The 16,825-nt window shown below is 49.2% G+C and overlaps 3 protein-coding genes across 3 annotated transcripts; all 3 read left to right on the top strand.

Moving 5' to 3' along the window:
* Positions 1 to 874: 874 nt before the first annotated feature.
* On the top strand, positions 875 to 1,474 carry AK88_04300 (uncharacterized protein; the record flags this gene model as incomplete). Its single annotated transcript, XM_012481910.1, has 2 exons — positions 875 to 1,115; positions 1,233 to 1,474. The coding sequence occupies 2 exons, from the start codon at positions 875 to 877 to the stop codon at positions 1,472 to 1,474; spliced, it is 483 nt and encodes a 160-aa protein (XP_012337333.1).
* Positions 1,475 to 5,210: 3,736 nt separating this feature from the next.
* On the top strand, positions 5,211 to 9,613 carry AK88_04299 (uncharacterized protein; the record flags this gene model as incomplete). The annotated part of the gene is made up of 5 exons (XM_012481909.1): positions 5,211 to 5,291; positions 5,543 to 6,353; positions 6,880 to 7,257; positions 7,715 to 8,124; positions 8,267 to 9,613. The coding sequence occupies 5 exons, from the start codon at positions 5,211 to 5,213 to the stop codon at positions 9,611 to 9,613; spliced, it is 3,027 nt and encodes a 1,008-aa protein (XP_012337332.1).
* A 1,339-nt stretch (positions 9,614 to 10,952) lies between these two features.
* AK88_04298 (uncharacterized protein) lies at positions 10,953 to 15,794 on the top strand (the record flags this gene model as incomplete). The annotated part of the gene is made up of 5 exons (XM_012481908.1): positions 10,953 to 11,033; positions 11,287 to 12,079; positions 12,660 to 13,184; positions 13,759 to 14,390; positions 14,562 to 15,794. 5 exons carry the CDS (start codon positions 10,953 to 10,955, stop codon positions 15,792 to 15,794), a joined length of 3,264 nt encoding a protein of 1,087 aa, XP_012337331.1.
* Positions 15,795 to 16,825: the final 1,031 nt, after the last annotated feature.

Here is a 16,825-nt window from a genome sequence, read left to right as displayed (position 1 = left end):
ATACATGTATAATTATGCGAATACGGGACAATAACAACCCCCCCTAAAACACTGATACAGTGTAACGTGGAACTCGCGGCTCAACACGTAAACAAACAAAAATGTTCGCAGTGCGTATATGTAAAAGGGGCATACCTATCTTGTGGTCACTATCTTCCTCACCATTATACCTGACTTAAAGAGAGTAAAGTCTTATTCCACATATAGCATTTTTCTCCCGTGAATATGCTCATTGCTCCCATTACGGCGTTAAAACGGCGACATAGCGCTCATGAGCCCGTATGAGATTTGTGAAAAATATTTGACCCCTTTAGTCAACATTCATATCGTACAGTATGTATACAAAAATGGGTTCTTCCGTTTTGTTCCGTACTTCCTTCTTCTGTTATATTAGGGTGCACGTGAATTATTTATTCAAATCATATTTATATATTTAGGTAAGAATAGTAAAACATGTACCAAATTGATTCTATCTATATTTACTATTGGCCGATGAAGAAAAGCATTACACGCATAATTTATACCTCTACATGTGGAAGAAGGAGAAAACAATTCCAGAACACTTACATATATAGAGAACATATCGCCACTTCTACCATTTTCTACACAGCAGGAAAAAAAGGGAACAGAATGATGTTGCTTGTGAAGCTTTCTATATGTATTCTAGTCCTGTGTTTTGGGCAAATCGCTGACGGTGTATGGCACAAACAATTGTTTTTTGGGGAGTTACCACACATTTGTTGTGATAAGCTGCTAATTCGCCCATAACAACTATAAACCTGCCTGTAATTCTTTTCCACATTCTACATCATTCTATATACACCATAACAAACCCATGTATCCCCCCTTTCTTGTTACATTATAGGCGAGTACGATGGACTCATCATGGGGTAATTTAACAAGCCATTATGACACCACGGATGTAATTTCAACCCTATCTTTGAGTGATCGATCGGACTCAGCTAAACTGGATCCACTCAATTTTTACGACTGTCATTTTACGGGTAGTCCGGTGAAGAACACTTTGTTCGACGACATGCACAGAAATTTAAAATCCAATGTCAAAGTAAAGAAGCCGCAGCACAAAAAGAAGACAATTCAGGATATAACTGCACGTATCATTTGTAGAAGAAGTTCTAATAAATGGACACGTTTCAAAATGGGGAGAATCGCATGGATAAATCGTATAGTAGTGGCCACATTTCTTTATACATTCCTTATATCCCCCGCAGCACAAGCCATCTTGACTTCGCTCTGTTTACCAACCCCATTCATCTCTGCGGCGTTCATGGGCTCGTTTGGACCTTTCATACTGTTTACTATTATATATTTGTGCGTGCTACTGAGATTCTGCCGCTCCAAGACAGGGAAATGTGTACTGGATAAAATTTGGAAGAAGAAGGAGAAGGAGGAAGCTCCCACAGAAACGCAAAAAAACGAAGGAAAAGTAAATAAGGAATCGAAGAAGACGTAATTGTTCCGTGTTTTACTGCATAGTGAACAATAATATATTTGTTGCATACCTATTAGATTGACCTTTGTCATTCTGTTGTATGTTCGTCGCTATGATTTGTCCTACTGTTCCTTTATAGCATGTATCCAATAGTCCTGTTTTGTACACTATAATTGTTGTGTGTACATTTATCCGAATATATATGTATGGTTGCTTCAATATGTTGTACTGTTTATGCATATTATCAGATGTTTTTTGCATATTATGAAAAGAGGGAACGTAGTTGCAAGGGCAATACACTCCACTACATTTTATCTGTTTATATATACCCTATGTCGTATATATAACAAACATTATATTATGATTACTCTGGATGCAACATATGGCAAGTATTTTTATAAAATGTAACTTGGTCCTTGTTTTTTGTCTGAACACTCCCACAGTTCTGGCACCGAATTAATATGCCCCCCTGCTTGGCACAATATAATATTGTACACGAGAATAACAACATACGTTATGTAGAATATAGCGTAAACAGATATAGGTATGCAGGGTCCCCTACAACATCATGTACATGGACAGGCGCCGTGAAGGGGGACAGGGCACACGCGTGCTGCCAGGTCGGAAATATTTTGGAGCAATGGTGCACATAGGGGTCCTGGTGCATAAGTTCGTAAACTCGTCGCGCGTACTCATGCCCGCTGTATTGCACAGTCATGGTCGTCACCGAGCCGGTCCCGTGCTCTGGGCAATTGTGCATTGCGCTTAGCGAAGATGTGCTATGTGGTTGTTCGCTGTGGTGCCCCCGCGGGATGTGCATGGGGCGCGGTAGTGTGCATGAATGCGTCGTACGCCCTGGCAACACGAGGCGTGCATGCGCAGCGTCTACCACCGTCGCACCATGTGCTCCTGCACTGTCCTGCCGGCTGCACATTGTACCTTACGCTTTTGGTGATCCCACGTATGTTGCGGCACTGGTTGCTGTGCTCGTGCCGCCTGTGATTCGGTTACTCCTGCGTCCACTACACGTGCGGCGTGTATGCAGCATTCTTCTATTGCTGTTCTCCTGCGCTTGTTGCGCATAGCGTTTCATGTCCCCCTGTTGCCTTCGTGCCTGCGCGTGTGCTGTGCACGCCCGGTTGTGTCCAGCTGGTCGTGCTTCACGCATCTTGCACTGCAGTGCCCTCGCGTGGCGCACTTTGTCCAGCACCGTGCGTCATGCCGCCTCGTTTTTTCCCCTTTGTCGCTTGCTCCTGCGCGCTCCACGTGCTTGCGGTTTTTGGTCCTCTACATGCCGTCGTTTGCACTTGTGTATGTTGGCCTGCAACCCTCTTCACGCAGTCCCCCGTGCGTTCTGCTGCTGCTTCGTTTGCTCTTTTTCACCAGCGCGCCGTGCTCTGGCATGCGCTTTTCCATGGCCCTTTGTCCATTGCATCGCGCACTCGCGCGTACCCTTCACGCTTTTTCCACATGCCACTGCATCCACTTGCGCAATTATGTGCCATCTACCTTCGGCTTCTATGCCTGTCACGCTACTGCACTTTTTGGGTTTTTTTTTTTTTTTTTTTTTTTTTCCCCTCTGATCACCCTCGTGCTCACGCTGTTCCCTTTTTGGGGTCCTTTTGTTGTTTTCTTGGTTCTATACCTGCGTTGGTGCCTTTTACTTTTTTACTTCCGTTTTCCATTTGCGCTTATGTTTTTCCCAAGTTTCTCTTCTGCCGCGCATGTTCATATTTCCTGTTTTTCCCCGTTCTTTTATTTTATTTTATTTTTTGGTTTTTTTTTCCTCCTTTTTTCATTTTATTTTATTTTTTTTTTCTCCTTTTTTCTCTTTTTTTCCTTTTTTCCCCCCCCCTTTTCCTCCTTTCTTTGCTATCCTTCTACTGCATCCCTTTTTCATTCCCTTTTCCTGCATGCTTCATTTGCGCATTGCTCTTGTGCCGCTTTCGCCTTTTTCACATGCATTCCTGCATGCTGCTCCTCCGCAGGAGCTTTTTTCACTTTTTTCAAGTATCCTTACCCTTGCTTGGCCTTCCTATGCTTTTTTCGCGATTTCTCTTCGTGCATCGCACGCCTCTTTGGGTTTGTTGTTTTTTGGTTTTTTTGGCATTCTACGCCTAATCTCCGCGCTCTTCGCATTTTTTATGCTTCTGTTCTTTCTGCTTTTGCATTCGCATCCAGGCTGTTGTTCGTTCCACGCGCTTATTCTATTGACTGCATCTTGCACATGCGCGGGCATCAATCTTTCATTTTCCACTACCTCTGCTACTATTGGTCATCTTTGGCGTCCACGCCATTGCATCCGTTCATGCTTTTTGATTTGAATGCTTGCTGCATATGGCCTCACCGCGCACACCATCGGTCTCCGTGCACCGCGTATTCGACGTCGCAGCCCCTCACACGCGTCGACGCACGCGACCCACTAACCACGGCTCTTGCGAGCAAACGCGTCGAGCAACGCGGCGGCGTGCACAACGCAAGACCATTGTCTCCGAGCAAACGAGGCCGAGTAAGGGGTATTCGAGCAAGCGGCCGAGTGCAAGACCGATTCGACGAAGTGGCCGATTGTAAGAAAAACGAGATTGTCTCTCCGAGCAAACGCGGCAACGTGGAAGACGAATTCGACGCAGGATTGTCCGAGTGTAAGAACGGAGGGAGACATTGTCTCTCCGAGCAAACGCGTCGACCACAGCGGCCGCATAAACACGAGTGTCCGAGTGACGCAGTTCGACGACGTAGCCGCGTGTAAGAAGGAGCAAAGATTGTCTCTCCGAGCAAACGCGGCCGAGTATAACACGCATTCGACGAAGTGGCCGAGTGTAAGAAGGTACACATTGTCTCTCCGAGCAAACGCCGCCGGGTAAACCCATTGTCCGAGGACGCAGCCGCGTGTAAGAAGGAGCAGGATTGTCTCTCCGAGCAAACACGGTCGGGTAACGGATTCGACGACGTATCCGAGTGACGGAGAGGCGTTGACGAAGAGGCATTGACGGGGAGAAGCGTTGACGGAGACAGCGTGACCCGGAGACGCGTTCACGGACACGGCGTTGACGGAGGAGGCGTTGACGGAGAATCGTTGACGGGAGAGGCCTTGAGGGCACGCACGGCCACGAAGGCGCCAACGTCAACAACGGCGGCAGAAGCATTTGATGTTGTTGTTATATTGCGGTTTTGTTGTGTACGCACACAGAGACAGTGTGTGTGACGGCGTTTAGTGGACACCGGTGTAGATAGGGGGCAGGCGGGTGTATTCATGAATCGTTGTGTGTGTACGGTAGTGTAGTGTACTTGTTCCTATTTTTTCCTTTCTTTCTGTTGTTTTTTTCTTTTGTTTTCCTTTCTTGTTACTCTATTTTTTGTTGTTTTGCTCCTTTTTTTTCTTTTCTTCTTTACGCAGGAGCCAGTTCATATGTGGTAGAGCGCAGGTCTTCTCTCTATTGTGTACACGACGTGGTTGTTATGAATTTATAGCGTATGTTGTTTTTAGCTCAATTTTTTTGTTCTTGTTTCCCTTATTTCATTTCATTTTGTTGCTTCTGCCCATCCCACTATTTATGGGATGTGTGATTACATTCAGGTAGGGGTATTTTGTTCATGGGACATGTTGCCGAAGGCACCCTATAATGCAAGACATGTTCCATGCTCTATGTATCTGAGTAACACACAAGAGAATATTGTGTACATATTATACTCACGCCGTTATTTGACAGCTAATGGTTTCATCCGTTGCATCCTATTAATTCATAATAAGGACAATATGTCGTATGGGAGGTTGGGAGCTTTATTAGCAGAATACGTTCTAAAAAGGGGACTAGCGACGGATGTACCAGCATATAAGGTAATTCATTGTAAGGGAGAAATGGAGTGAGCAGGCGCCTACACATATACATGTGTATACGTGCACGATAGGTAGGGTATTCAGTTTGCAGCATACATATGTTCACGTTACTTGAACGGGAAAGCATATGCCCCATGTGAACATACCATCCGTGGTCCACCATGTAGCATAGGGCCGACTGGCTGGAGTATCTTCCGTGAAGAAACGAAACTGAAATATATGTACATGCCCCCGCATTACTATAATTGTAGACAAGTTTATGGCAGGATATAGAGGCACAACTGGACCAATTTATAAAACATTTGAATGAGGATGGCATGGAAGAAGTATATTCTGCGAATTGCAACAACACGCCATGGGAGCACCCGAACCACCCGCAGGGGTCATCCGTCGAAGTTCCAAGCCAGGGTGATATAATTATATGCACACTTATGACCAAAGCATTGTGGTTTGCAAATGGTTGGAGCAAAGCACCAGAGATGCATACGGAAGATCATAGTGGCGGGAGGACAGAATTGAAGGATTTTATCAGATGCGGAATTGTAAATATGTTTATGCACCTATTGGAGGAATCCGCATGTGAGAGTACGTCGGGTTTATGGTATGCATGGTACACTATGAAGCACATGAAGAGTGTAGAAATGTTAGGACGGAACTTAATACATGACTCAACATGTAACAACGGAATGGAAGAGGATATTAAGGTAAAAGGATGGTCTATGAAAGAAAGTATTACAAAATGGTTACGTAGAAATGAAAACATAAGGAACAGCATACACAAAGCAAGTGTAAGTACGAACTGTAGCCGCAAAATAGGAGAACTCCCGACACAGGGGCAAGGTGCGAAAAAGACGGAGGACGCGGATAAAGTAAAAGAGGAAGTAGCACGAATAGCGCAGAATGTGAGCAAAGGGATGAGTACAATATTCAGAGAAATTAAGAAGGAAGTGAAGGAAAGTGGTAGAAAGGGGGAACAAGCTACATCCACAAATCCTGACTCTCCCGCCGCAGCATCGGACGTACCTGCAACAAAAGAGGCTGCAGCATCACCGGCACCGACAGGTAAGGACCGATGGGAGAAAGCACTAATACGACCCGCTACGTACCGTATTGCTCAATATGGATGCCGCCACCACAACGCAACACGCACACGGCAGCCACAACAGCACAGCAAAAGACTTCGTTGACGTTGATCGGCCACGACCGGCGCGACGAGCGCACCGTTGGCAGCGTTGGCCACTGTGTCGCAGCGTCACACTGGTGCGTGCGGCCGCGATGACTGTGTAGCGACGGCAGTGGTAGCGGTGGCGAGGGACGCAGACGGACGGAACGGGACGTCGACAAATAAAAGTTGTACTGCTAGTATCCACCTCACCGTACGCTTGCTGTCGCCTGACCCAGTTCACCGCGTTCACCTCACCGTACGCTTGCTGCAGACGCATGCATCGATCCATGCAGCCGGAACCCCACCCTGCTGTTACCTGATCGAACCGTCCCGGCCCCTTCTTTCTGTACCACTTGTGTCCCTTTTTTTTTTTATCATCTTCCTCATTCTTTTTCCATTTTTGTTGTTTCTCCTTCATTTTAGACACAAGCAAGGATAAGAACACGCATGCAGACACATCACATACTGGAGCAGCGCGGTCACCAGCACCGGCGAACACGGAAGAGACCCCATCGGCACCGGCAGCACCGGCAGGAGAAGACGGGAAAAAAGGAGCAAAGGGTGATGCCGGACCAGCTGGTCCACACGCAGACACTGGAGCACCCGGCGTAGGAAAGCCATCAGCGACCGAATCAACTAATGCAGGTAAGTCCCCAGCGAAGAGATGTGATAAAGTCGTGCAGACTATGGTAGGCGAGAGGACCGATGAACAGGGTAATAAAGGCAGTGTGAAAATCTCTTTCGAAGCCGAACCCTCTACGCCTGCGTGCCTAAACCCGCACACGGACGTGCATGTCACAGGTAATGTGCACCACGGGGTCCACATCCCATTGTCGATACCCTAAGTAGACTATTGGGCAAGAAAGAAAAACACAAAACAGACAACACACGATTTTCGCAGAAAGCGGGAGCGCGGGAGAGACAACACGGAGAGCGCGAAACCAAACGTCGAATGAGACTGACCGGCACCGCGACGGGTCGGACGTGAGTTGTAGACGTCGAAAGATGTCGACAGACAGACAGACACACACTGTGTGTGAGTGTTGTGTGTGTTGTGTAGTTGGAGAGAGAGAGTCTTTTCCCCGGGTGGCACCGTAACCACCCTTCGCACCGTGGCCACCCATCCAGGGACGGCCGGTGGTCATAACCGTGTGGTCCATCATGAGCAACCATGCAACCGAGCATGGCCAAGCACCCGTTGCACCATCGCACAAGGTTCACTTTCGACACTTATTCTCCTTCTCATATTTACATACAGGACCTGATAGTCCCCCCGGTTCCTCGGTGAAAACCAGTACGGATGACCCACCTCCTCTCAATCCACCCAAACCAAAACCACCAACCACGAGCCCGAATCCACATGCAGATGAGGACAATCCCTGGGGTATTCCTTGCAAAGTGCGTGACGCAAACTGTGATATTCTCGGTGGTATACAACAGGTAGACAATAATATTGGATTAGCATCAGATTTTAAATTCGACAGAAATAAGCTCGCGGGAGGATTTATACCCCCGGCCCCAGAATATAAATCCGATTCCACGAGTCTAAATGAAGGCGGCGGCCCCTACCCACCTGACCTAACCGGCACGGTCCTCACCGCCACTACTCCCGTACTCTTCTTCCTGTCCGCCGTCACCGTCGCCCTTCTTGGTTATTCCCTCTGGAAGGTAAGTATATACGACAATGATGGCATGCCGCATTTGCATCCGTAATATGTACCATTAGCAAAGTGTTCCTAAGCGGGCTTTTTTACGATCATTCTAACACAAATCCACTCCTACATCGTCCTCGTTCTTTTTCTTTTTGTAGTACTTTGCGTACCTCGGAAAAAAACGACGACGAACATATCGAACTATACGTGACGTGCCGTCACCGCCACTCGACGAAGAAATATTGGACCATTTACAACGCGGCGACCTGCCGCCACCCGATTACGGGTACACGCTGGTTAGGGATAGGCACCCTGCGTCAACATCCGGTAGAGGACGCTCCCCGCGCGTGCATAAGCGCACGATCATCGAGCTACATCTAGAAGTGCTCAACGAATGTGAAGTGGCCGACTGGGAAAGCGTCAAAGACGACTATTTGCAGATTGTCGTGGAGGAGTTTGCACAGCAGTTTGCGCGTGACTTGCACCAGGACACGGACACGAATAACAATATCTTGGGTGTTTCTACCTCGCACGCCGCTTTAGCAACCCACGATTCGACAACTGACCATTCGACAACCCTGGATTCATGTCCACCTAACGAAGATAACCCCGATGCATGGAGTTGTATGAAACACATACAGTTAGCAACGGACCCTTCTGCTTCTAACGAAGATGATCCATGGAGTTGTATGGAAACTATACAGTTCGCAACGGACCATTGTCGACCGAAGGACGAGGACCCACATCCATGGAGTTGTATGGAAACCATACAGTTAGAAACGGACCGGTCTCCACGTAATGACTGGGATTCATGCAGTTGTATGGAAAACATACAGTTAGCAACGGACCCTTCCCCACCTAATGAACACGACCCCAATCCATGGAAGTGTATGGAAACCATACAGTTAGATACAGAACCCGACGCGCACTCCTCCCCGGGGAATGAAATCCGGGCCCCCGACTACATCCATTGGATTAACTGGATTGACCGCAACAAGCACCTATTGCAGGAGTGCACGACGCAGCAGTGGTTTAGTGCTCTCAAATCGGAATGGAAACAATACCTGCTTGCACACATGGTGGCACAGGAGGACAACGGAGTATCCGGGCAGCGTGAACTCGGTGAAGCGGCAACCCTGCCGATGAAGAACCTGGATGCATGGAAACAATGGGTTGCGCAACAACATCGGCAAATGAGTACATACAAGGAAGAGGCGTGGTTTCAACATTTGTTGCATAATGTAGAGGAGGAGACAGTACCGGAAAAAGGCGAAGTACCTGGAGTGGAACAAGACTTACAAGTGGAAAATGCAATGGGAACAGAACATATGCTAAGAGTGAGAGCTTTACCATGCACGCAACTGCATCAGCCCCCTCATATGAAACAACCGTTAACCGCTAAAATATGGATACTGATCCTGGCATTAGTCATAGAACAGTGCGAGGTCGAACGCAGTTTGCAGGATAGGGAGTTATATGTGGATGCTTTATTACAGAATATGTGACATTCGCATGACGGCGCATATGCATGCAACATAACGCATGCTAACCGAACACGACTTTTACTTCATTATGTGATATACATAATATACTTCTACTTTACATTATTCCATACCTTCTTTTTTTTTTTTCTGCTCTGTTCTGCTTACTTCTGTTTCTTTGTGCTTACTTTTGCCTTGTTTTGTTCTTTTTCTGTGTAGTCCACTTCTTTTAACATGACCATAGGAACCGGTGCGTACCGCTCACATGCATATACAATGTACATTTACATGAATAATATGAAGCGGTAGAATTCTCCTTTATGTGAAGTTAATTATTCAAAGATGAGCAAGTGCATTCTCAGGGCATCGTGTACAACTCATATAGAATGCGCATAAGCATTCGAGTATAAGGAGAGCTTGTCTCTCCGCGCAAACGTGGCCGCATAAAGGCGCTTGTCCGAGTGTAAGAAGGTACACATTGTCTCTCCCAGCACACGCGGCTGAGTATAAGACGCATTCGACGCAGGATTGTCCGAGTGTAAGAAAGGAGGGGGAGATTGTCTCTCCGAGCAAACGCGGCCCGGGTAAACGGGATTGTCCGAGTGAAGCGGTTCGACGAAGTAGCCGCGTGTAAGAAGCAGCAGATTGTCTCTGCGAGCAAACGCGTCGCCCAACGCGGCCGCGTGCACCACGCAGCACCATTGTAGCCGAGCAAACGCGGCCAAGTGCAACACCCATTGGACGAAGTGGCCGCGTGTAAGAAGGACGAGATTGTCTCAGAGTACGGGAGTTCGAGGGAAGGATCCAGAGAGGGGGAGCAGAGAGAGGCGGGGGCGGAGCACGCTCACACATATTAAGTGGGGGAGCACACAAGGGCGGCAAAGAAGGCGGCAACGACGGAACAAGAAATTGATGCTGTTGTTATTACTGCGGTTTTAGTGTACAAGGGGTTTAGTGTACGCACACAGAGACAGTGTGTGTGACAGGCGTTTAGTGGAGACCGGTGTAGACAGGGGCGAGGCGGGCTATTCATGACACGTTGTGCGTGTAAGGTCGTGTAGTAGTACTTTTTTTCCTGTCCTTTTTTTTTGGTTCTTTTTTTTTTTTTCTTGTTTCCCTTGTTTGATTTCTTTTTTTCCTTCTTCCAAATCCCACGCGTTATGGGATGTGTGCTTAAATTCAGATAGGGGATAGTTCGGCCATGTGAGATGTTTCCGCAAGGACCTTACAAGGAAGACACGTTCCATTCCATATGAAATTCAATAATACATAACAGCATATTGTGCGCATATTATACTCAAGCCGTTATCTGAGCGCTAATGCTTTCATCCGTCGCACTCTATTAATTCATGATAATGACAATATGAACTATAAGAGGTTAGGGGCTTTATTAGTACATTATGTGAGCACACGGGGTCTAGTGGATCAACATGAGCACTATAAGGTAATGTATTATGCGCGCTTGATGCAGTCACAATGCGCATATACATATATATATGTGTATACGTGCACGACAGGCAGGGTACTCAGGTTGCAGCAACCATATGTTCACATTTCTTGAACGGGAAGGCATATGTCCCATGTGAGCATCGCATCCGTGGTCCACAATGTAGCATAGCGGCGACTGGCGCGAGTATCTTCCGTGAAGACACGAAACTGACATATATGTACATGCCCCCGCATTACTCCAATTGCAGAAAAGTTTATGGCAGGATATAGAGGCACAACTGAAGAAGTTTATACAACATTTGAAAGAGGATGGCATGGACGATACGTATTCTGTGAATTGCACGAACTCTGGCTGGCAGCGCCCGGGCCACCGGACTGACATAACCTTCGTAGTTACAAACATGGGTGACAGAATTATATGCACACTTATGACTAAAGCATTGTATTTCCTGAATGGGTGGAGCACAGGCGCAGGGATGGCTATGGACGATGATAGTGGCGTAAACAAAGATTTCAGGACTTTTATACGATGCACAATCGTGCACATGTTCATGCACTTGTTGAACGAGTCCGCATGTGCGAGTACATGGGGCACATTCTACGCATGGTATTCAATGGACAAAATGGGGCAGCTATCAGGGTGGAGCACGAATTTAATATCTACGAAGGCGTGCACGCAACATTTCGACGTACAGCTACAAGTGGCTGGGTGGAGTATGAAGACCGCAGTGAAGGAGTGGTTGCAAAGCCACGTAAACATACAGAGAACACTGAAAACAGACAGCTTCGTGCAGAATTGTCGTATTGAAGTGCCAACAATTAAAGGAAGCCAGCATTCTGCAACAGAACAAGACGATGCGCAACGTGTGCAGAACATAATAAAGGGCGTTGGGGGGCATTTACGGAAAGAAATGAGCCAGGTATTCAGGAAAATTAAAAAAGAAGTGAAGAAAGGAGCGATAGCAGCAGGAGCTACCAGTGCAGAGAGGTCCGCTGAGCCAGAGTCGGACGATGAGGACGATGAAGAGGTGGACATTAATGGTACGAACAATAAAGGAGCAGAGTTCTACTAATACGGGCAATAAGAACACGCATAGTACGCATGCGTCTGAATACGCATACGGCGCATACTACCACGGCCGGCACGGACACCACCGCCACCGATAGTGCGCATGCCGCCATCACCACAACACGCACGCGGCGGCCACGACGGCAGCGGCAGCGGCTGCCACTGTGTAGACGACTGTAGACGAGGTGTGTGTGTGCTGCGATGACCAGTGTAGCGGCCGCACAGTGGTGTGACAATGGTGCGTGGGATGGACGGGCGGTCACGATGCTAGTGGTAGCGGTGGCGACGACGGATGCAGCGGGACGGCGGAAGATGGAGGAGCGTAACGGCAAAAACAAATAAAATTGTACTGCTACCATCCAGCACGACCCAGTCAACCGAGTTCACCTCACCGTACGCTTGCTACCGCCTGACCCAGTCCACCGAGTACGCAGTTCACCGTACGCGTGCTGCCACTACCTGATCGAACCGTCCCGGCCCCTTCTTTCTGTACCACTTGTGTCCTGTTTTGTATCATCTTTTCATCCATCTGTCTTCCATCCCTCATTGCAGGAACGACACCGGCAGATGGAGGAGGAGCAGACCAGAAACGGGCGCAGCCCTCGGCACCATCCTCAGCCGGAGACTCAGTGTCCAGGACGGATCCCACACCTGGAGCACAGGACGCGCGAGGAGCAGCATCAGGATCGGGGCAGCAACCACAAGCACCGGCATCTCCAGTATTACCAGCCAGACCACCACCACCAGCGGAAACACCAACGGAACTGGCTACCGCAGCAGGATCCACGACATCTACAGGAACGGGACCTGGACCTGGACAACAACCCCCACCTCCACCACCTCCACCACCCCCACCACCTGCACCACCTCCTCCACCAGAACCCGCACGTCCAGCAGCACCATCAGAACCAAAAGGAGCCACACGTCCTGCAGCACCAAATGGAGCCGGGCAACAGACTACGCCGGTACCCACAGAGAGTAACGGTAAGGACACGGCGTGCCCCAAAGACGTTCAGGAAGAAAGCTTGGGGGCTGGAACAGTTAGTATTACCTTTGAGTCGCCGTCTGAATGTACAGGTACCGGCAATACTGCTTCTGAGGAGTGAACTTTATAGAGCGGTGCGCACAGTGCCCGCAGATGACAATGTGCATCCGAGCATGCGGATCCATGCCCCAACGCAGAGCACAGGAGTGAACAACAAAAACAAACACACAAGCAACCACTTCCGGAGCGAGAGGGCGAGACCACACGGAGAGAGAGAAACCAAACGTCGAATGAGAATGACAGCGGAAGAGCGACAGACCGACCGGTCGGCCGAGCTTTGTAGACGTCGACAGGTAGACGTCGACAGACGTAGAAGCAGCCAGACCGACACACACACTGTCTGTGTGTGTTGTGTGTTGTGTGTTGTGTGTTGTGTGTGGGAGACAGAGAGAGTCTTTTCCCCGGGGTGGCACCTGCCAACCACCGTTCGCACCGTGTCCTACCCCCGTTGCTCGTCCCCGTCTCCTGCCTCCCGGTCTCCCTGACGCCTGCCGCCGTCCCCCGTGGTACCATGTGGTCAACCATCACCGTCAGCGACTGACCACGTAGTCAACCTGACAAACTTTAGATTCATCATCTTCCTTCTTCCCTTACACTTCCCCTCAGGACCTGCAGGCGTAGACACCACACCTACAACGGATTCACACAAACCAGCAGCAGCACCGAAGGCAGCAGCACCAGTAGAACCAGCAGCGGCAGCAGGAGAAGCAGCACTAACAACCACAACCACAACAACATCCTCCAGTGGAGAAGCCGCGGCATCCCCTGGTCCAGTTGGTCCACCAGGTGAAAACGGTGCTCGTAGCGACGCAGGAAACGATAACCCCCCTCCTCTCAATCCACCCAAACCAAAACCGAACCCGAACCCAAATCAGGCGGGGTCCAGCGGTAGCGGCGGAGGCGGCGAACAGTCCACAGGAGGTACTGGAAGTGGTGCTTCTGGTGGGGAGGCAAAGGGAGGTGCTGATGGAGCACATCAACCGGGTTCCTCTGGACCCGGTTCCACTGGTCCCCAAAACCCCGGTTCATCTGGTCCAGGTTCTGCGGGGACAGGATCAACTGGGACTAAGGGCACCGGTTCTTCTCCTTCCGGTGGTCCAAGTCAAGGAGTTCATGACCCACCTCAACCTCCCCTTCCTTCCCCGAAACCCTTCGACCCTCGCGATCTCATCCCGCACACCCCTGCGATCATTCCCGCGGTTGTTGGTATTGCGGTTATTGCCTTTTTCCTCTGGAAGGTAAGTATATACGACAATGCGGGCATGCCGCATGTGCCGGATGTTTATACCTCAGAACATCCCTACGGGCTCCAATACATAATCGTTGTAACCAATACACTCCTACACCCGCGTTCATTCCTGTTATCCTACCGTCTTCACCCTCCTCTTTACCCCCCTTTTTCTGCTTAGTACTTTGCGCACCTCGCCAAGCGACGACGAATATATCGAACAGTGCGTGACGTGCCGTCACCGCCACTCGACGAAGAAATATTGCAACATCTACAACGCGGCGCACCACCACCCGATTACGGGTACACAATAATTAGGGATAGGCAGCGCGGCAGATTGCCCGCCGCACGCCGCGGACCACGCCCACCACGCGTGCATAAGCGCACCATCATTGAGCTACATCTAGAAGTGCTCCACGAATGTGAAGCAACCGAGTGGGATACGGTGAAAGAGGACTATTGGAAGATTGTCGTGGAGGAGTTTGCACAGGATTTGATGCCGCACGATGACAGGCATAACAACATCTTGGGTGTTTCGACCACAAAGCAGGGTTTATCAGGGACCCATGTGTCCTCCATGCTCGATCCATCCACTGACATCGAACGAACGGACGCATCTCCACGTAACGCAGAGCACCCCGATCCATGGCGTTGTATGGACACCATACAGTTAGAAACGGACCGTGCTGCGCCTAACGAACAGGACCGATGGAATTGTATGGAAACCATACAGTTCGCAACGGACCCATTTCCACCGAATGCAGACGACCCCGATCCATGGAGTTGTATGGAAACCATACAGTTAGAACAAGAAGACACTCCTTCGGCCCCTCCCTCCTCTTCCGACCCCGGGAATGCAAACCTGACCCCCGACCACACTAATTGGATTAACTGGATTGACCGCAACAAGTACTTTTTGCGGGCGTGCACGACGCAGCCGTGGTTTAATGCCCTCAAATCCAACTGGACACAATACCTGCGTGAGCACATGGCGGCAAACCAGGACACCGGGCAGCGTGAACTCGGTGAAGCGGCCACCTCGCCGATGAAGAAACTGCGGTTGTGGAAAGAATGGGTAGCGCGACAACATCGGCAAATGAGTACATACAAGCAAGAGCAGTGGTTTCAACATTTGTTGAACAATGTAGAGGACCAGACAGAATCGCAAAAAGGCGAAATACCACGAGTAGCAACACACTTAGAAGTGGAAAAAGTAACGGCAGCAGAAGATATACTAAGCGTGAGAGATATACCATGCACGCAACTGCATCAGCAACCTTACATGAAAAAACCGTTAACCGCTAAAATATGCATGCTCATCCTCGCGTCCGTAATCGAAGAATGCGAAGTCGAATGTCGTTTGCAGGAGACGGAGTCATATGTGGATGATGTATTGCACAAGCTCTGCAACTAGCATGAAGTCAGGGGTATGCAGGATACGGAGTTATATGTAGATGACCTATTGGCGCAACTGTGACATTCGCATGACGGGGCATATGCATGCGACACAACGCATGCTAATCGTACACCACTTTTACTGCATTATGTGATATACATAATATATTTCTGGTTTACATTATTCCATGCCTACCATTTTTTACTTCTCTGTTCTGCTTACTTGTGCTTTTGCCTTGTTTTGTTCTTTTTCTGTGTAGTCAACTTCTTTTAACATGACCATAGGAACAGGTGGGCACCGGTTACATGCATATATAATGTAGCTTTACATGAATAATATGAACGGGTAATATTCTCCTTTATGTGAAGTTAATTATTAACAGATGCGCACGTGCATTCTACGCGCATAGTGCAGAACAAATATAGAACGCGCATGCGCATTCGAGTATAAGGCGAGATTGTCTCTGCGCGCGCCTGCGGTCGCGTAAACGCGATTGTCCGCGCACGTAGCCCAGTGTAAGCAGGAGGCGCGATTGTCTCTCCGAGCACAACGCGTCGACCAAAGCGGCCCGGTAAACACGATTCGACGACGCACCCGAGTGTAACCACGATTCGACGCAGTAGCTGAGTGTAAGAAAGGAGGGAGAGATTGTCTCTCCGAGCGACGTGGCTTGGTAAGCAGCATTCGCCGCAGTAGCCGAGTGTAAGAACGGAGGGCGACATTGTCTCGCCGAGCAAACGCGGTTCGACCAACGCGGCCGGGTAAACGGGATTGGCCGAGTGTAAGAAGGAGGAGGATTGTCTCTCCGAGCAAACGCGTCGACCAAAGCGGCCGCGTAAAGGCCATTGTGCGCGTAATGCGACCGACTGTACGACGGATTCGACGACGGCTTGTCCGAATGTAAGAAGGAGGAGAGGTTGTCTCTCCGAGCAAACGCGGCCGGGAACAGCAGATTGCCTCCGAGTACACGCATTGGACGAAGTAGCCGAGTGTAACAACGATTCGACGAAGTACCCGAGTAAGCATTGTGCCCACGGTAAGAACGGAGG

This window comes from Plasmodium fragile (assembly GCF_000956335.1).
Source record: "Plasmodium fragile strain nilgiri unplaced genomic scaffold supercont1.59, whole genome shotgun sequence".
Classification (NCBI taxonomy): Eukaryota; Apicomplexa; class Aconoidasida; order Haemosporida; family Plasmodiidae; genus Plasmodium; species Plasmodium fragile.
The sequence above is the reverse complement of the archived record's forward strand: the minus strand, read 5'-3'. Positions and strand labels throughout refer to the sequence as shown.